Below are 21,203 nucleotides of genomic sequence, written 5' to 3'. Positions count from 1 at the left end.
TTTATTGTCTTGTTGGAATCTCTCTCAAGACTCCATTATAGGGATATTTTATTGCTTAGAGGTTGCTCTTTTTAAGCTCAACCCACTAAACATTGGATGTCGGATAGAATATGTCTATATTGGGTCAGTCAGTCCATGACCAATTCTGGACATCTATTCAACGTCCAAACTAGGTCCACAATTTGGACGTCCAACCATGACCCAACTTGGACGTCATATTGACATTCAACATTTGACCTTTGAAATGGGTAATTTTTTGGACGTCATTTGGACGTCTATGACAGGTGCAGGAAATGTACATGATTAATATATAATATTTTTTTATTTACAAATATCAACCTTGTTGTTATCAACATGATTAATACATATGAATACAGATTATTAATAATTATCTAAGATCGTTTTCCAAAAACTCATTTGATTGTCTCAGCACCAGGTGATAACTAGAGACACAGTTTAATATATTTTTCCTGTAGCTCAAACAGTAGAGCATTGGTGCTTGCAACGCAAGATCATGGGTTCGATTCCAAGGGAAAGCAAGAACTGATAGGAATATAAATGTGTAATGCAATGTAAGTCACTATGGATAAAAAAGCATCTGCCAAATGCATAAATGTAAATACAGAATACATGTCCTCCACCCTTTTGAAACATGACTACAGTTATAGAAGTTGTATAAAAACAATGTAAAATTTGTCTAAATTTTATGTTGAAAAGACATCCACAAACAACCACATTTGGACTATAAATAACCCTTACACGGAGGGCCCACGGATGTCAACATTAGACGTGCGGTAGATGTCGAAAAAATACATTGTCTGGTGTCACAGTCTGCACCCTCCTGATACCGACATAGGACGGACAAGCGCACCGTTGAAACTACGTCATCTGAAGGTAACTTTGCGCAGGGGGAAATATCTCTAATTTTAGTATAAATGTCTCAAATGTTTCTTCTAAAATTTATTAGGATAAATAAAAGTAGACACAAATGAGACATAAGAAATGTTTGAGAGAGAAAGAGTTAAAACTGAGAATGTGGTGGAGGAAACATATAACATCTCTTTATTCTCTTGCTGCAATAGGAATATTTTATTGCTCAGATTATGCTCTTTTTAAGGTCAGGAGACTTAGTTGTGATTCTAAAATATCTCTCACTTTAGTATCAAGAGTGTATCGGATGTTTCTCCTAAATAAAAAATAAAAGTAGGCACAAATGAGACATGATACATTTCTGAGAGAAAGGAGTCCAAAATGAGAGTGGGATGTGAGAAACATGGGAGATCTCTATAGTCTTGCAGAGGTTGCTCATTTTTATGCCATTGGGGGTTTTCACCTGTAATGGACAGGGCAGCATGAGAAGGGACAGGAAACAATGGGAGAGGTGAGAAGGGAACAGGAGCAGGAAAGTAGCTTCAGCTGGGACTCAACTGGGTGCAGTTGTGTCTCGATGTCGATGTGCTGCCCACAAGGCTATGGCTCTGACAGAGGTTTCTCTAAGCTCAGGATACGAAGTGGTGATTCTCTTATATGTCTCATTTAGGTATTAGTTTTGTCTTCAGATGTCTTCAATTTTATTTTAAGAGAAGCATGTGCTTCATGGTTGTCGCAAAAAAAAGTCTCTTTTCACATCTAATATGTGATGTGGAAGCGTGCTATTGCTAGCCTCTCCAAAAATTGCCAACCTTTAATGATACAGCACATTGATTTAACAAATGTTGCTTGTCAATCTGTGAAAATCAGTAGGTCAGATTTGGCTGTTTTACTGCTTCTAGATTCCAGGTAATGTGTTTTCCTTCACCGTTTGACATTTTAATTTGGTTGGTGTGAATATTTTTAAGATAATACAAAGCTCATGAACATTTTATAGGTTAGGCATTAAAGTTGAACATTCTACTTGCTGTACACAAAGCATACAATGGAAACTGCAATTGTCTTTTCTTCCCTATTTTGACGTATCTCTGAATGAAACGTCTTCCCAAACTAGAAAAAAAAATGTAGGATGGGACTTGATTTTGTGACAAAATAATAAACACTGCAATTGTCCATAAAAAATAAGAATTGTCAATTTTGATTGTGACTTCAAAGTGTAAAAAATATACCATCAACAAATGTCTTTGTTTGTATTCTTTGAATTCACATCAAGAAGTCAATCTGTGACTTTTAGATCGTCTATCTTTTTATATGATATGACTTTGCACACAGTGAAATAAAAAAATTCTTTGCATAAACGTGTTTCCAGTATCCCACAATCATATGGTTAGAAATAAATGTCAATTTATGTCTAGGTTATGAGACACTATAGTTTTTCTTCACAATACCATATTTTACAATTGCAAAATACTCACACCTCTTATGTAGTGCAATAACACATTTTGCGGTTGGATGACCCGAGTATGCTCCAGAGAGATGTGATGTAACCACCAGATTAGATGTAGATTAATTTCTTGGAATGGATCTAAGCACGGAGATAAGCGCATCCAGCCAGACAGTTTGTATTCAGTAAAGCTTAGAAAAGCCTTTTTTGGAGAAGATCGTTTTTATTATACAAAAATGTTTCATTGTGTATATTTTTCATTATCAGTGTGGCTGCTTGACAAATAGTTTACTCCATGTAAAGCGTCAAGAATAGGCCATGTAATTCTATGTGATACTCATTTACATGCCATTAGTCTTCTAATGCTACATGTGCATTATTCATAATAGAGAAGTAAGCCTACAATCGAATGTGACATTTCAACACAGACCCTATCATTTTCACTGGTGTGTGGAGAGGTAATTAAAAAGATTGCGTTGATTGACCTTCTCAAATGTCCTTAGTCACGTGGCTTCGTTAGTACACTAGTGGAACGTACAGAAACCAGCCGTTCTCATTGGGTCCTGAGGCTCACATGACGAGACTTCAAACGAAACATGCAAGTCACGATTTGTAATTCTCAAACTCCTGTCTTCAGGCAGCCTGCTTGATCTTATCCAGTCTGTCACACATTGTGGACTGTGACACAAAGCAAAGCCAGGTTCTTTGACTGCCCCCTGCCTGCCTGAGTATACAGAGAAAGTCAATATGCTTCTCTTCATTGAAAGGAAACATATCCACAGGCCTCTGTCCTTTTGAATGTCACTCTATTCTGGGCCAGCCACCTATGGATGATTAATTAAGGTCACTGTACTGGCTCACAGCCCTGCCAAACAGAGCAAGGGATTACAAGATGAAAAACCTGGTTTGATACTTTATACACTGACAGCCTGTAGATCAAGAAAGTCAATGGATAGTCTAACCATCTAATGGCTTAACCATCACTGCATATTGACTGACCAATGAGAAAGAGAATATATATAATGTATATATTCAGAGCAAGTGTTAACGCTTTATTGGGAAATCAGCGTATGATTGACTAACTTATCTTTGCAATGGGTTTTTGCAACCCAGGACAGGAGAAATAATTAAAGCATTGAAAAAAATACAGTTCACGCCGAAATTTCGAAGTTTGATTACTGGAGCACGTTTTACAAGAAAATAATACTTTAAAATTTCATGTTTAGTTTACAGTTTTTCCTGAATTGCTAAAACACATGTCTCGATACAATCACCCACTTTCGCAAAACCTTAAACACACAAGTCAAGTCAAGTCAAGAATATTTGTATAGCGCTTTTCACAATACAGATTGTATCAAAGCAGCTTCACAGTATTAAATTAAAATAATAATAAAATGTCCATGTTTGGTAATGCTAATCAATAGTATTATTCATTGATTAATTAAATTGAATATTGAATTCGATTTGAAGTTTGAATACAACCAAATATTCAAACTACATTCAGAGAAGCTCTGACTCTTCTGGCAAAATCAAACAATTGCCTCAAACCTATTTTAACTGTGCTTTCAGATCATACGCACAACTAGTCAAAGTATAAAGTCAATATTTCAAACACTACAGATCTTTCATTAGACACTACATCAAAAAATGGAGAACACAGATTCCAAAGCATGCAGTTACAGAAAAAGAAAAGTATATTTTGCAACTATGTAAAAAGTATAGTAAACACAACTTGCAGTAGTAAGGTGAATAAATTGTATACTGTATGCACTGCAAGTATAGTATTGTACTGAATATTGTATAGTATGCCTATTGAATGTGTGTATATTCAGCAATTGCAATCTGTGAAAATACAGTAACTACAAAAGCCAAAAAGTAAAAAAAAAAACTCTAAATGAAAAGCATGTTTCTGTAAACCCAAAAGAGTTGTGCAACTGCAAAGTCTGTGAGAGATTCATTGTCCCTCAGCGTCATGTCTTCATTCTGGGTCCAGCCAGAGGATTTTTTTAAACGTCACAGACAATGTCGTCTCTTGCCAAGCAAAGGGGAAACCCCTCTGGTGTGCCGGATCCAGCCTTGACAACACTGTCCACAGCTAGCTTTTTCTTGTCCTCATCCTCATCGTTCACCACCTATTACACACACTCTTTCTCCTCTCCCTCTTATATCAATTCCATCCATTCATTGTATTAACATTCAGTGCATCATTTTGAGTCAATTTTGGCACTCAGACTTGTATTTTGTACAGTTAGTCAGATCACATCATTAGAAACAAGTTTGAACAATTTTGAGTCGTTGTGTGTAAATGATGACAACTGTGTTGTAGTTGTGTTTAACTTTTGCCTGCCTGTGTTTAGTGTTTTGAAACATTAGTGCATCACAGTGCAAAATTGTTTTAGTGAGTGAGAATGTGTTTAGATTTATGCAAAAAGAGTTCATGAGATTTGCAAACAGTGTCTTACCTGATCTTGTTTAATGTTTTACAGAAAGAGCGATTTATTCGACAAATTGGTTTCGGCTAATGAGAATTTGTTTCAGAGAATGGGATTAAGTGTGAAGATGAAGCTCATGAAAATAGCTTGAGGTGAAGTTATGTTGTGAAGGGCACAAGCGCTCATTGTTTCTTGTCTTTTTGATGAATGTGATTATAAAAGTATTTAAGAGTACAAATATTGGTGTGTGCAAACGTCATAAGCTCACCTGTGTATTGTCTGACAACAATATATACTATATTGCCAAAAGAATTGGTATACCCCTCAAAAATCATTGAATTCAGGTGTTTCAATCACTTCCATGGCCACAGAGTTGTATAAATCAAGCACCTAGGCATGAAGATTTCTTCTACAAACATCTCTGAAAGAATGGGTCGCTCTCAGGAGCTCAGTGAATTCAAGTGTGGTACCGTGATAGGTTGTCATATTACTGTGCAATAAGTCCATGCGTGAAATTTCCTGACCACTAAATATTCCACGGTCAACTGTTAATGATATTATAAAGAAGTGGAAGCAATTGGGATAAACAGCAACTCAGCCACGAAGTGGTAGGCCAAATAAAGTCGCCAACTTGCAGAGTCAATAGCTACAGACCTCCAAACTTAGTGTGGCTTTCAGATTAGCTCAAGAACAGTGTGTAGAGCTTCAAGGAATGGGTTTCCATTGTTGAGGAGCTGCATCTAAGCCTTACATCACCAAGTGCAATGCAAAGCGTGGGATGCAGTGGTGTAAAGTACGCCGTCACTGGACTCTAGAGCAGTGGAGACGTGTTCTCTGGAGTGACGAATCACGCTTCTCTGTCTGGCAATCCGATGGACGAGTCTGGGTTTGGCGGTTGCCAGGAGAACGTTACTTGCCTGACTGCATTGTGCCAAGTCTAAAGTTTGGTGGAGGGGGGGTTATGGTGTGGGGTTGTTTTTCAGGGGTTGGGCTTGGCCCCTTAGTTCCAGGGAAAGGAACTCTTAATGCTTCAGCATACCAAAACATTTTGGACAATTTCATACTTCCAACTTTGTGGGAACAGTTTAGGGATGGCCCCTTCCTGTTCCAACATGACTGCGCACCAGTGCACACAGCAAGGTCCATAAAGACATGGATGATTGAGTTTAGTGTGTCCTGACCTAAACACCTTTGGGATGAATTAGAGCGGAAGCAGAGACTGCGAGCCAGGCCTTCTCGTCCAACATCAGTGCCTAAACTCACAAATGCGCTTCTAGAAGAATGGTCAAAAATTCCCATAAACACACTCCTAAACCTTGTGGAAAGCCTTCCCAGAAGAGTTTAAGCTGTTATAGCTGCAAAGGGTGGGCTTTGGGCCAACTCCATATTAAACCCTATGGATTAAGAATGCGATGTCATTAAAGTTCAAGTGCATGTAAAGGCAGACGTCCCGAAACTTTTGGCAATATAGTGTATATCTGTGAATTGTTCCTATGCATTCCAATGTCAGACTGACATTTCATATATATTCAAATTGTATTTATTCTAATTATATTCAATCTTTAATTGATATTGGACCAAACTTTTGTTTCACACAACATTATCCAAACCCATTATTACTTACAAAACACAATCAAGGGGGATTGATTGAGACAGACCACTGTCTGCTGATTGTCACTGCCTTGTTCATTAATTATTCAGCAGATGCACTTGCCCTGACAGACTGTCACCGGACGAAGCGTGACTTAAAGAGTATCCACAGTCCTTTTGGCCCAAAAGTAGGATCCAGTTGCTGTTTGTGAGGTGAAATCTCTCAGAACTATTTAATGTAACATACCAATTACAAACAAATGTGTGACCAATCAAAATTGCAATTGGGTAATGTAGAACATTATCAAAAACAAAATCTTTATCAAATAACCAGTGGTCTCTAGATTATTTTACAGTAAGTACATTTGAGAGTCACAACCTTCTGCAGTCAGCTCTAGTAGGCCTTGACCCTGCAAAGCATGAACGATTTGTCTAGACAGTTTCAATGAAGAAAAGTGAATACATCCTCCATTAGCAGAGTATGCTATTCCCTACAGACACAAAGAAATCCTGCACTTAGTATCATGGTCTGTAAGACTGAAATAAACCACCAATAGATATGCAAAGTCTACTACTAAAATATACTGATGTGACAGGATTATGAGGAACAAGGCTTGACAAATTCGTACGTTTTTATATACGTTTTACGTAATTGCACAATTGTTTACTGTGTTACAATATTTTTTTATGTAACTGCATGCTTTGGATTGTGTTTTCCATTTTTTTATGTATTGCCTAATGAATGATCTGTGGTGTTTATATTTTGACTGGTTGTATGATCTGGAAGCATTATTTGATTTTGAGCACAGATAAAATGATTTTGAGGCAATATTTTGATTTTTCAAAAAGAGTCAGATGTTATCTGAATGTAGATTGAAGATTTGGTTTTGTGTTTAAGGTTTTGAGAAGGTTGTGTTTTAGCAATTCAGAAAAACTAAAAGATTAGCCTTTAATAGAACTCAATATGCCAATTTTTGCCCCACAATTCTTAAATATTATATATCATTTTATTTATATATCTATTATATATATATATATATATATATATATATATATATATATATATATATATGAAATTAAAATGATATATAATATTTAAGATAATATTTAATATTTAATTTGCAAAAATTAGCATATTGAGTTCTATATATAATATTATATATATATATAATTTTTTGATAGCACACAGGTTGCTTGAAGGCTGTTATTTGTGACGCGTTATCGGCTCTGACGTCATACTTGTCATCGAAGGTCAGTCAGAGCAGTGAATAGTGAAAATAACATGTGGCAGACGCATCGTAAAAACTCTTTGGATTACGTGTTATGCGTACGTTCAGCTAAAAGCACCCTGCTGGTCACTATTTGTTTAGCCTTCTTTTAGAGAACTAACCCACCTCAGGAAACGTAACAGTTGTGTTACAGTTTAAAACCTTCTTGGGCCACATCTGGTTAAAAACAGACGTTCAGTGCACTACACGACCAACTCTGACTTTCACATTGCACGTGAATCCAACAAGAATAATCCTTAGCCTAAGACATGCAAAACCAACTTTAACTTCTGCTTCATTTCTTGTGACATATGGAAAACAATCTATAGCCTATGCGTGCCTTATTAAAAAAAACACAAAAGTTCAAAATATCGTCCCCAATACAAAACAGAGTCATCGCGTAAAGGGAATAAAAGCGCGATTCTTACGTCTTCATCCTCGCAGGCGTTTCTCTTGCGATACTGGACCGGAGGTCGGGATGAGGGGTGCTGAGGACTCTTCCCAGCCTTATTATCCTCCTCAGGAACCTGTCCACCCAAGAGACGACTGGCTTCAGGTGGATGGGGAAAAGAATTGTTGGTATTAATCTTCCCCGTGAATCTCTGGTAAAGCGAAGCCATGAGTCCGGTAAAATCACTAAAGCATCTCAAAGCGCGAGATCTCTCTTCAGCTGCTCTCCTTAGATGTGTTTTATTTTAATGTCCCTCTTCCGCAGAGGGTAGGTACACGCTTTTCTTCTCGAATAGCCCAGAGCCTGGTGTCCTCCGAAGAAAGGCAGTGGTACGAAGCCTTTAATTGAAATGAATCTCTAATGCGCTCCGTTGGAGTAATTTCTCTGTTTTATGGCTTTGACTGGAGCCCGGGCGGTACTAGAGAAAGTCTGCTCTGCATTCAAAGCACGTTGTTTCCTCTATAGCCCGTCTACAGAAAAGCGACAACAGCCTACAGTATATTAAACTGCACTGAGTCAACGGATTTAACAAACAGAGCTTACAAAATCTCACTGCATTTCAGAGGATGAGGCGAGCGATGGAAAGACAGCAGTGAGAGCTTTACGCAGAGCTGTATGTGTGTGTGTGTGTGTGTGTGAGACGCGTTCTGCATGAGAAGTGACTACTGACAGGATATTTATCTGAAGAACATACACCACGCACAGCTCTCAAATCTCACATTCACTTAGATAGAGCAATTACACTGACCGAAACTGTAGACTTTGTATCACCCATTCAATCAATGGACGATTACAACTGTTCAATATTCAGCAATAACCTATCTTTTACTTCTAAACAATGCTGGAAAGGTCATATACGCAGTACTGGAGTGCCACACCGTGGTAAAATGAAATACAACAGCTCAGGTTGCGTTAAACGACACTCATTATTAGTTCATTCATGCTTTCCATTAAACCGCTCAAATACATTTTAATTTGAAAATGAAATCGATTGGAACTTAGTTAACGCCATGCGTTCAGCACCTGGACAGCTGCACACGAACATTAACATAACCGTTAATTCGAGGCTATTTGTATTTTCCCCGCGAAATGTGCTGGATATGGCACCTTAACTTTTGTTCTTGAAGTCCTAGTCTTACAGAAACGAATTAGACTGCACTTTATAAAAAATAAAATAAAAACCAGCAATGAAATTGATTAATCTGAGAGTTTTTTTCTAACAGTTCAGAGGTTCTTTAAAACGTTTAATGGCAGTATTCAGTTTTAACAAACTCTGAGTTTTGGAATATCAGTTTTGAATATACATTTTTGGGTCATTATTGTTACAGTATATGCATATTGTACAGTACTGCATGCGTGCAGTAACTTAAATTAATATGGCTGTATTGTAATATGACTTTTTGGGATGTAGCTATTTCTATAAAAGTGTGCAACAGACTGTCATAAATATGCTGTGGATGAAAACAAAGAGCTTAAGTTAGCCACTGCTCAGTGTGGCAGTTAGGTGTCAAGTGATTTTGATATTTTTAACTAACATTTGAAATGTTCATAATATCAATGACTATAACTCTAATGGGATGGATTTTTTTTTTTAAGTCAAACAAACCAACAAATACCACAAACACTGCAGATTTCATTAAATTCATTGATAATATTTGGTGTCATTAGGCATTTTTTTTAGCTAATGAGGTATTTTATAAATATTAAAGGTGGGGTATGTAATTCTCTTTTTTGGCCATTTTTTCAAAATCACTTAAAATCCTATTCCTAACCCACTTACAGCCACTGAGTTAGAAGCACTGAAATAAAAATTAAGCAATTTAATCATCTGTGGAACGTGCAGGACTCGAATAACTCCAGCCAATCATTTCCAAGACCACCTAGAATCATTGGACAGTAAGTGCGTCAATCAATCGGTCGTACCATCCCCCCATCCATGTCCATGTTCTTTGAATGGGTGGAGTCAAAGGAAAGAAGGTAGGACCATTTGAGTTGTGTATTTTCAAAATCTGCCAGCCGTTTTGCAAATCACATACCCCACCTTTAAGAATAAAATGATGTAAACTTAAGGACATAAATTAAACAAAAACAATATTCCCAATTAGTTTGAAACACCAGGGAAACGGAACCTTGGCCATAACTGCTCAAAACAATGTAGTGGATCCAACCATGTTTAAATCCAGAGAAATACGCAGTTGAAAAACGCAAAATGCAGTTTTTTTTAACTTAACTGAACAGCTTCGGAGTCATAGGAATGGTTATATGACTTTTTTTGGGGTTGAATGGTGGCCATCTCGCTTCCCCCTGGTGCCTGTGAGCGGAAAAAATACCCTTGCAACTTTGGGCCGGCAGGTCGCGTGATATCAGGTCTCGCGATGTAACAAATTGCTTTACGGCACTGCACACATACACTATCTCAACATTTATATGCCAGCCTTCTGTGTATCATACATACCTCAGTAGACATGGCTCCGTGCATTCGCCAGCTTCTTTGAAAGCTAATGCACATGACCAGAGGGAGAAGATGGGAAGGGGGAGAGTCGACAAGTTTTTACGACAGTGTTGTCAAATATCTATTCCGAAGCTGTAGGGGGAGCTCTATAGAGAAACCTGCAAGCAAAAAGCAAGAATACAGCGCAGAAATTGCCCAAACTGCATAGCGCTGCTTTAACTAGTGTCATTGTGTCACCTGTCAATAGCCGCGTTTCCATTACAGATTTGCGCAAATGTTTTGCGCTTTTATCTAAATATCGATACAAAACTATTGCGAAATGACGGCGTTTCCATTAACCGATGTTATGCGACTAAAACGTCCTTTTTTCTCTCGCGATAAAGTCATTCCAAAAATCACGGCAGCGGACGTTGGTTTATATAATCTCACAGCCACCGCATTAGACATTATTATTATTAATGGAGGGAGACGTACGTGTTATCCAAGCATTAATGGCAGGGAAAGACCCTTATATTCCAAACGAAATATAAGGAGTTTCTGGGTGTTTCACCCTCATTTCTGCGCTGAGGTTTTGATTGTGGCATTTCTTTGAAGTTTAGAATCCAGTATTCCTGTAGGCTAATTATTGTTTCTTTTATGAATTTAATAAAGAACGCTGTCTCCTATTCCAAACGATCCATGTAGGCTACTTTTGTGTCCATTCGTTTTTTCCTTTTTAAACCCGTAATTGAAAAACGAAAAATAAACGGTTGTCTTTTTAAAACGCAAAGTTGAACACCACAATTTTAATTTGAACTGGCTACACCAACTGCTGCGCAAAAAAGTAAATATCGACGAATTTTCAGATGTTTGTTTAATGACTTTTTTCCCCTTTATTAAACATGTAAAATATCCACAAATTAATATTGATTTTACTGGTTTTCTAAGGCCAAATTAGAACCTGGAATTGACATTTTCCCGCAGTGCTGAATAAGAAGAGCCATTAATATTATTAAACTATTGTTTTCTAACTCGGCTAAAAACATCTCCATCTCCGCTGTTAAGCAGATGCGCTTTTAGAGAGAAATGCACCTTTCATACGGATTACTTAATCAGAACAAAATGTATTAGCTTTCGATTCGAATTTGTTCGTTTTAAAGTGGACATTTCAAGCTTTAGCTATATAGGCTATATTTTGTTTCAGTTCTCGCGCTCCAGTTCAGGGAGATCATGAAAACGCGCCTGATTGTTTTATTTTATTTTACAAAAGCACAACATTTTCTTGTTATTGTTTACACACATAAAAGTAGTTACAAATAATGTATTATTATTTTCTGTATGAACAGAAATTATAGAGTAGGCTATATTAAGTTGTTTCACTGTTAATAGGAAAATGCAAGTGTTCACGCCCGCGCCTCCGTGCCATGTAGTGCGCGCTCCACACTCCACTCATAGCCTACCCTTAGATATGCGTCAAAATATTGTGTTTATTTGTGATAATCTCAGCTCTGTATTATTATTGTCTAACCCGTATTATGAATGACATTTGACGAATTGCTTTGTTCCTTTTTTGGATAAAAGCGTCATCTAAATATAGCCTAGTAAATGTTATAATAATGATGATAATTATTATTATTTGCGTACACGGACCCCAAACACACCGCGTCTTCTAAGTCAGGTGATTGTAAATGCGCAAAAACTGTTTCCATTGCAGTTTTGCGAAATATTCCTTTTTCGAATTGGCTGAAAAACCTCCTCATGCGAGCGTAAAAACTTTTTTGCGATAAACGAGAGTTTTTGCGAAATTGACGTGTTTCCATTGAGCGTATTTTCAATTCGCAATTTCAATTTGCGCAATTTGAAGGGTAATGGAAACGCGGCTAATGACATCATATCCGCGTTACCCTCGATTTCCGTTTTTACTTAAAAACCATGGAAACACCACATCAACGACGTTTTAATATATTGTGTGTTTTATTAGACAGGTGAGCAACTGTTTGCTATTTAGGGTGCAGGATAGTTTTCACCCTCCCAGTGAATTCTAAGCAGGGAGGAGAAATGGACAGAGTTTGAAGGCCCCCAAATCTCTTAATGGACATAATAACCAAAAGGAAAGCCCCCTTGAACGTGAGACATTTCTCAGATGCTGACTTTAGTGGCTTGAAGGGGGCCAGGAATAACCCCTCGAGAACCACTGCCAGATCCCGGGTCCATGCCCCACGGAGGAACCGTACGACCAAATGGTGCTTCCCCAAGGGCCCATCACTTAATGGAGCGTGGAAAGCCGCAATGGCAGCCACGTACACCTTAAGCGTGGACGGAGTGTGACCAGCAGTTAAGCGATCTTGGAGGAACTCCACGCTCCCTACACCAAACGGGGAACACATTCCATTTTAGGCCGCACAGTCTCCTCGTGGATGGAGCCCTAGAGTTGAGTAAAGTCTCGACCACTCCGGCTGAAAGACCAGCCCCTAGGTACTGAGCCCCCTTAGGGGCCAGACCCACAGTTTCCGCAGCTTTGGTCGGGGGTGATATAACGTACCCCCAGCCTGGGAAAGCAGGTCCCTCCTGAGGGGAATTTTCCACTGAGGGCCTGCCAGGAGTGATATGATGTCTGAGAACCATACCTGGGCCGGCCAGAATGGGGCTAGCAAGAGCACACTGACCCCGTCCCGACTGACCCTCTCTAGAACTCCCCGGAAACAGAGCGATCGAGGGAAATGCTCCCAGAGGAGCTGGATGCTTAAGGGAGAACCACAGCGGACAATGGGAGGTCTCTTGAGATGTAAATAGACCCACCTCCGCTGGGCCATACCTCTCCCATATGGACTCCACATCTCAGTGAGGAGTCTCCATTTCCCTGGGCCTCTGTTCTTACAGGACCAAAACATAAAGGCTCAGAGCCACGTCGGGATGGGGAGCTCCATCTACGATCCCCGTGATCTGAGACACCGCGGGGAGCGCGAGCCTGGTAAATGAGTGACAAACAACACCAAATAGACAGACAGTTTACACAGAGCGCTTGCTGAAAAGCATAACACTCTTATTATTTGAATTAATCTCTTGTTTTCTTGATTTACCACGAGTAACATGTTTGTACCATGCCTTAAAGACAACTACATCTGAATGGAAGACCATATGGAGCAACAGAAACAAGATTATGTAAAAGATTTGTAAAATCTTTCTTTTTTGTTATGTAAAAGCAGCAGAAAGAACAATGTATGTGCACCAGGGCTTTTGAGGGACTCTAAAGCACATACAACATTGATGGCCTACAATTGTGAAAAAGCATTACCATTCCATAACACGAATGTACTGTAAATAGCACTAAGGAAAAGCAAGTGTCTTTCTATATTGGATTTATTAAGACGGTATGATGGTAAAATATTTTTCTACACATTCAAGTCATTTTGTGTTTTTTTTCTCCCTCTCCTTATTTTTGGCTGATTGTAAGGCAATTCTTAGGATTCTACGCTTGTGTTTTTGAATAACTGCATGCCATTGCTTAAGTGTTATAATACATTGAATACAATAAAAACAAACTAATGGCTTTTGTTTGGAACACTCTGAATAAATGTTATATATATATATATATTTAAAAAAAAAATATTGAGGCCATACTTTATCAAATCAAGCTCAAATACATTCTGTTCTTGTTAATGTGGTCCCGACAGTATCACAAATATCTCTAGAAAGCAAGCGAAATTAAATAGTGTGTAAGAATCAATTAATTTCCTTTTAACTGCGTGTAATTTCCATTTTCTTTCTGAGCAGGCAGTCAGCTGAAGTGTGCTTACTCAAAACAGAGGTGCTGGAGGCTGAATAACTTATAGTCTGCATTATTCATGCACTCGGTGCTACAAAGGTGTTCAGGTTTAATTGACTTAAATGGGCAAAAGAGAGACTGCTATCATGGATACACCTTAATCATAGCTTCTAGATGATAAACTCTTAAACCCGACCTCAAGGGATGCTGCTTGACCAAGTAGTGTCTACATGGTTCAAACTCTTTTAACATCCACATTTACCCAAAAGCCAGGTTGAAGTAAACATGCCTGTATGCAAAGTACATATATATATATATACAAGTCTTTCTAAGATCTAAGGGCCTTTTCTAAAAATCTAATCATTAATCTAATAAAATAACCCATAATACTTTACGAAACAAAGTTTGAGGCTGCACTTAACAGAATGTTTTTTTCAGTTTTGAGAAATCGCTGAGATTTCCTTTATGGCTTTGTGGGCATCAAGAAGCTATACTCCCCTGGCTTTTTCCCGAGTCAAGTCTTGAGATTTAGCTTCTTTTGAGATGCAGCAATATTGATCCCATACAGTCATGCATTTCAAAGTCCTTTTGAAGAATTTATGGTGTTATGTTGTGGATGCTGCAGAAGACTGAGCGACAGAAACTCTCATCGCAATTAATTATACTCATTTTCCATGCTTCCTTGATGGTTGTCATGTTAAAATAAGGGTATATTTTTGGTTCATTATTTTTTATTGCTGTTTGGAGCTTCATTGTGTCCAATATTACAATTGTGAGTGCGGTGCAAACTAACAATTTATGTTTACATCACAAATATTTTGTTTACAATGATCTATTTAACTGATCTGAGATTTTGATCAATTTGAGCATCAATCTCAATATCTTACTTGGCATTAAATAATAATGAGTCATCTTAACAGAAAAAAGCAATGCAAACCGCTCTTGAATATCTTACAGCCTATGTATGACAGACATGATGTGTTTCTGCTTAAGTGTTGTATATCAAAATGCAATTAACCACAGTGAAGTTGACTCTAATAAGATCCATGTTCAGTTGCGAAATAAACTCCTTATCAATCAAATGCACGTCAACATTCGGTTACATCCGATTGCACTGATATGACACTTAGTGAACACCATTAAAGTACTTTAACTCTCAGAGCATCTTTATGGCACAGTGCCTATATTTGATTGGGTGGCCAAAAACACTGTAAACACAACAACAGTATTATTGGACGTTTTCTTAAAACTTTGTTTTGCTTTATAAACGGTGCATTGAATGGTCAATGAAAAAGAAAAATTGAATTGAGAACTTTTGGAAAAGTTGTGAATGCCCAGTACAAAATAATGGCTCACTGACAGTTTCTTTCAAATGCACAAGCGTTTAGGACGGACAACAATAAAGATTTGCTCAGGTGTAAACTGATTGATATTTGATGAGTTGGTTGTTTGTGGGTTCATCTTTGAGGTGTCAACTGTGTTTAAAAGAGCATTTATCTTTGTGGAGAGTTCAGCAGACCTCAGCTATTTAAGATCAATAGAGTAATCTGTCAGGACGCTCCACAAATACTCTGTGCAATACCAACCTGACTCATAGGATGACAGAGAAACATCTCTTCAAGGTTTAGGGCTGGATCTCAATTTGCTGCCTCGCTGACTGAAATGGACAGTTGCTGAATAAGCAGAAAAGTCATTTTAAATGCAAAGAAATAAAGGAAGCTGATGGAAGGTTTTTTGATAAGGTAGGATTCATCTAATTGTAGGATTGTCAGTGGGTCTTTAGTAATGCATATAGTGTAGATCGTCAACTCTTAGCTTTACTTCTAACATTTCATCTTGATGGTTTAGTGTTGTATGCTTCATGAACCACATCTAACACAATCAGACACTTTATATATGATAATGGTATGTATTTTGCTCATTAATCAATGTTTCTTTTGTCACTCCTGTATGTACTTGTAATGTAAAGCAGTTCCCTTTCGTCCAGGGAACTCCGACGTACGTCGGGTTCCCCTGACGAATTGGGTTCCCCTGACGAATTGGGATCACGCTAGGGAGCCTATTACCTTCGAGAACTAAACAAAAAGCCAATGAACATTGGCATGCAACATTTGCATTCCGCGGACCCGCCCGTCAGCGCGGGTATAAAAGCCGGAAGTAAACATTGCATCATCGCCTTTCGCTTCGGAGCATCAGTATTGCTGACTTCAAGCTAAGCCTTCTGGAGAACAAAACAAGCGTTTACCTGGAGAGCAGAATCGCTGGTGTGACGGCGCGGTGCAGCGATCTTCGCCCTCGGCAGCAAAGGGTTGCAGTTTTCCCCCGATTGTCTGCTGCGGTGGTCCCTCGGCGCTTCGGCGTTTTCTCTCTCTCTCTCTCTCTCTCTTGTTTTTCTCTCTCTCTTTTTCTATCTAAAAGAGCTGGCGGGTGTTTCGCGTCCTTTTCAGGATGTCGACTCACCCGTGCGTTTCTGGATGTGGTAGACTTCTCCCTCCGGATGATGGCCATCAACACTGTCTCGCATGTTTGGGCTTAAGGCATGCTGAGGCAGCGTTGTTGGATGAGTCATGCTCTCTCTGTGGGAACATGACCATCGCGACGCTCCGCTTTAGACTAAGATCCCTGAAATATGGGGGAGTCCCTTCGGAGAATGCTCGATCTAGTTCGTCTGTCGGTTCAGTTCGGCAGGCGGCTACTTCGGTCATTCCCGTTGGTGAGCGTATGAGGGTTACAGTGCGGAATGTCTCGTGTGGTGAAACATCCTCGCGAGCTTCCCACTCCTCTAGCAGCTCGCTGCCAGTGGCGCTTCCGGGGGAACCTCCGGGGCCGTCCCGCACGGTTCCGGTTGTTTCCTTTGGAGCGCCCCCGGAGGACCAGATGTCTATCGCGGCATCGGAGGAGGTGCAATCATCTTCGGGTGAGGAGTCAGCGGCTCCACCCCCTTCGGGTGCGGTGGCTGCGGCTGACGCTGATCCCGAGGTGGTTGCTATGCTCGAAAGGGCGGCCGCGAATGTGGGACTCGAGTGGAACCCTCCGCCCGGGCCCTCGCATTCGCGGCTTGATGATTGGCCTGCTGCGGTACGTGCGGATGCCCCGCGTACCGCTCCAGTGCCCTTCTTCCCTGAAGTGCATGAGGAGTTGAGGAAGTCCTGGTCGGCGCCTCTGGCGTACCGGCGGGGGCCTCCTCGCCCCTCCCTCTTCACCACCCTTGACGGCGGGGCGGCGCACGGGTACGAGGGAATCCCCACGGTGGAGCGGTCTATCGCGATGCAGCTGTGTCCGAAGACCGCTTCCACCTGGCGGGGTGCCCCTTCACTCCCCTCCCGCGCCTGTAGGTTCTCCTCGGGTCTAACCGGGGAGGCCTATAAGGCGTGTGGAGACGCCGCCTCCGCCCTGCATGCCATGGCTCTGCTTCAGGTCCACCAGGCCAAAGCACTCCATGACCTGCAGGGGGGTGGTCCCGACCCAGCCTTGCTGCAGGAGCTGCGTGCGGCGACCAACTTCGCTCTACGGGCGACGAAGGTTACCGCACGTTCGCTGGGTCGAGCGATGTCCACGCTTGTGGTCCAGGAGCGCCACCTGTGGCTTACCCTGGCGGATATGCGGGAAGCCGAGAGGAACAAACTTCTCGACTTCCCCGTATCCCCAGGGGGCCTCTTCGGCGAGGCGGTGGATAACTTGGCCCAAGAGTTTTCTGCCGCCCAGAAGCAGTCGGAAGCTATGCGGCATGTCCTGCACAGGAGGAAAGCCGCTGCTGGCCCAACTCCTGTTGCTGCACAGCCTCCGGCCGCTCGTCGCCGAGGTCGTCCTCCTGCGGCCGCTCCCCCTCCAGGCCAGCAGCCTCAGCCTGGGGGACGGAGGTCGGGCCGTAAGAGGGCGACCCAGCCCGCTCCGACGCCACCTGCCCCTCCCAGGAGGAAGAGAGGTGGACGTCGTTCCTGAAGCGGGCGACCTGGGACTGGATGCTGCTGCTCTTCGGGAGGCGGTCCCTATTCGCCTCCTCCCCCCGGGGGAGGGCCGGGTGGAGAATCCTTTGTTTGTTTTTGTTCCGCCACTGACACAGTCAGTGGTACCCACTTCCTCAATAAAAGAGCAGTTTCCGTATCCTTTTCCAGGTCACCCACGGCCGAGACTGTCGGGCACGCAGTCTCCCCCGTGCGAGAGGGTCGCAGCGGCGGCGCGTGTCGTCTCAGTGCGACACGGCCCCCGCTCCCCTCTCCCCAGCCTGCGGGTAGCGGCCTCGCGGATCCCTCCGCGTCGCCCCGGCCCACGGCTGGCCACGGAGGCGCAGAGACGGGGTTGCGAGGAGTCAGGGCCTCGTTCCTCGTCTCTCCCCCTCCCCTCGCCACGGGGCGGCCCGCAGCAGAGGGTACACGAAGAACCCTCTCTGCCGTCTGCCCCCCGGTGTGGACAGGTAGGTGTCAGTACCTGCGCCCAGACCCCGCTCGCGGTCGCCACGTCGTCGCTGGAGCCGGGTCCCTGTCCCCCGCCCTGCTGCCCCTCCGCGGGTACGCCGGTGGTTCGGGTGGGTCTACTCGCTCGGTTCCTGGAGGCCTGGCTAGCGCTTCCAGCTCCGTCCCGGTGGATCCTCCGCACCATTCGGCTCGGCTACGCAATTCAGTTTTCCCGCCGGCCTCCCAGGTACAGGGGCATTCTCTTCACCCGTGTGCGGTCAGAGGATGCCCCTGTCCTGCGGAAAGAGATCGATGTCCTGCTGGCGAAGGACGCGATCGAGCCGGTCCCTCCTGCCGAGATGAGGTCCGGGTTTTACAGCCCCTACTTCATTGTACCCAAGAAAAGCGGTGGGTTACGACCGATCCTGGACCTGCGTTCCTTGAATCGGGCCCTGCACAAACTCCCCTTCAAGATGCTCACGCAGAAGCGCATTTTCGAATGCATCCGTCCCCGGGATTGGTTTGCAGCAATCGACCTGAAGGACGCTTACTTTCACGTCTCGATACTTCCTCGACACAGACCGTTCCTGCGGTTTGCGTTCGAGGGTCGAGCGTATCAGTACAGAGTCCTACCCTTCGGGCTGGCCCTGTCCCCCCGTGTCTTCACGAAAGTCGCGGAGGCGGCCATTGCTCCCATGAGAGAGCAAGGCGTTCGCATCCTCAATTACCTCGACGACTGGCTCATTATAGCTCACTCTCGGGATGTTCTGTGCGAACACAGGGACATGGTGCTCCGGCATCTCAGTCAGTTGGGTCTTCAGGTCAACTGGGACAAGAGCAAACTCTGCCCCACGCAGAGGATCTCTTATCTCGGTATGGAGCTGGACTCGGTCGCCCAGACTGCGCGCCTCACAGAGGAGCGCGTCCAGTCAGTGCTCACCTGCCTCAGGTCTTTTCGAGGCAGGACAGCGGTTCCACTGAAACAATTTCAGAGGCTCCTGGGGCATATGGCGGCCGCAGCGGCGATTACACCGCTCGGCCTGTTACATATGAGACCGCTACAGCGCTGGCTTCACGATCGAGTCCCCAGGTGGGCGTGGCAGAGTGGCACGTTCCGGGTCCAAGTGACCCCGCACTGCCGCCAAACCTTCTCCCCGTGGTCGGACCCTGCGTTCCTTCGGGCTGGAGTGCCCCTGATCCAGGTTTCCAGGCATGCTGTGGTTTTCACAGATGCCTCGGCCACGGGGTGGGGGGCCACGTACAAAGGGCATGCAGTCTCGGGTCTGTGGACGGGGCCCCAGCTGCATTGGCACATCAACTGCCTGGAGTTGCAAGCAGTACGTCTGGCTTTGTGTCGCCTCGTAGGGGTTCTCAGACACAAGCACGTACTGGTCCGTACGGACAACACTGCGACCGTTGCGTACATCAACCGTCAAGGTGGTCTACGCTCCCGTCGTATGTCGCGACTCGCCTCCCACCTCCTCCTATGGAGTCAGAAGCATCTGAGGTCGCTTCATGCCGCTTACGTGCCGGGGGCTCTCAACCGTGTGGCCGACGAGCTTTCACGGTTCACCCCCCTGCCCGGAGAATGGCGACTCCATCCCCAGGTGGTCCAGCTGATTTGGAGTGTCTTCGGAGCGGCACAGGTCGACCTGTTCGCCTCTCCGGACACGACCCATTGCCAGTGGTTTTACTCCCTGTCCGAGGGGACCCTCGGCACGGACGCCCTGGCTCACAGCTGGCCCCGGGGCCTACGCAAATATGCGTTCCCCCCAGTGAGCCTTCTTGCGCAGACTCTGTGCAAGGTCAGGGAGGAAGAGCAGCAGGTCTTGCTAGTGGCGCCGTACTGGCCCACCAGGACTTGGTTCCCAGAACTCATGCTCCTCTCGACAGCCCCTCCTTGGCCGATTCCTCTGAGGAAGGATCTACTTTCTCAGAGACGGGGCACTCTACGGCACCCGCGTCCAGACCTCTGGAAACTCCATGTCTGGTCCCTGGACGGGACGCGGAGGTTCTGAGTGGACTGCCTCAGGCAGTGGTAGACACTATCGCTTCCGCTAGAGCCCCCTCTACGAGGCGCCTCTATGCGTTGAAGTGGAACCTGTTCGTCGCTTGGTGCTCCTCCCGTCAGGAGGACCCCCGAACTTGCCCGATCGGCGTTGTGCTTTCTTTCCTGCAAGATGGGTTGGAGCGTAGGCTGTCCCCTTCAACCCTCAAAGTGTATGTCGCTGCCATTGCGGCGCATCACGATGCAGTTGACGGTAAGTCGGTGGGAAAGCACGACCTGGTCATCAGATTCCTGAAGGGTGCTAGGAGGTTAAACCCTCCTCGCCCTGTACACTCTGTACCCCCTTGGGACTTGACTCTGGTACTGAGAGCTCTCCAGAGTCCTCCCTTTGAGCCTTTGCTGACAGTAGAGCTTGATATCCTGTCTATTAAGACAGCGCTCCTGTTAGCATTGGCTTCTCTTAAGAGGGTCGGGGATCTGCAAGCATTTTCGGTCGACGAATCGTGCCTAGAGTTCGGGCCGGGCCTGTCCCACGTAACACTGAGACCC

General features: G+C 43.4%; 1 protein-coding gene across 2 annotated transcripts in view; it reads right to left on the bottom strand.

Annotated features, from left to right (window-relative positions):
- Positions 1 to 21,203, bottom strand: part of dpp6b (dipeptidyl-peptidase 6b) — a 162,884-nt gene that overhangs the window by 112,714 nt on the left and 28,967 nt on the right. Inside the window, exon 1 of one of the 2 annotated variants that reach the window (XM_079614222.1) lies at positions 8,033 to 8,706. The exons of the other annotated variant lie outside the window; for it this stretch is intronic. Within the exon in view, the coding sequence (XP_079470348.1) occupies positions 8,033 to 8,224 (192 nt within the window). The 5' untranslated portion in view covers positions 8,225 to 8,706. Of the gene's footprint in view, positions 1 to 8,032; positions 8,707 to 21,203 lie in introns of those variants that run through there. 2 annotated transcript variants of the gene reach the window in all.

Source organism: Phoxinus phoxinus (genome assembly GCF_949152265.1).
Source record: "Phoxinus phoxinus genome assembly, chromosome: 5".
NCBI classification, from domain to species: domain Eukaryota; kingdom Metazoa; phylum Chordata; class Actinopteri; order Cypriniformes; family Leuciscidae; genus Phoxinus; species Phoxinus phoxinus.
The sequence above is the reverse complement of the archived record's forward strand: the minus strand, read 5'-3'. Positions and strand labels throughout refer to the sequence as shown.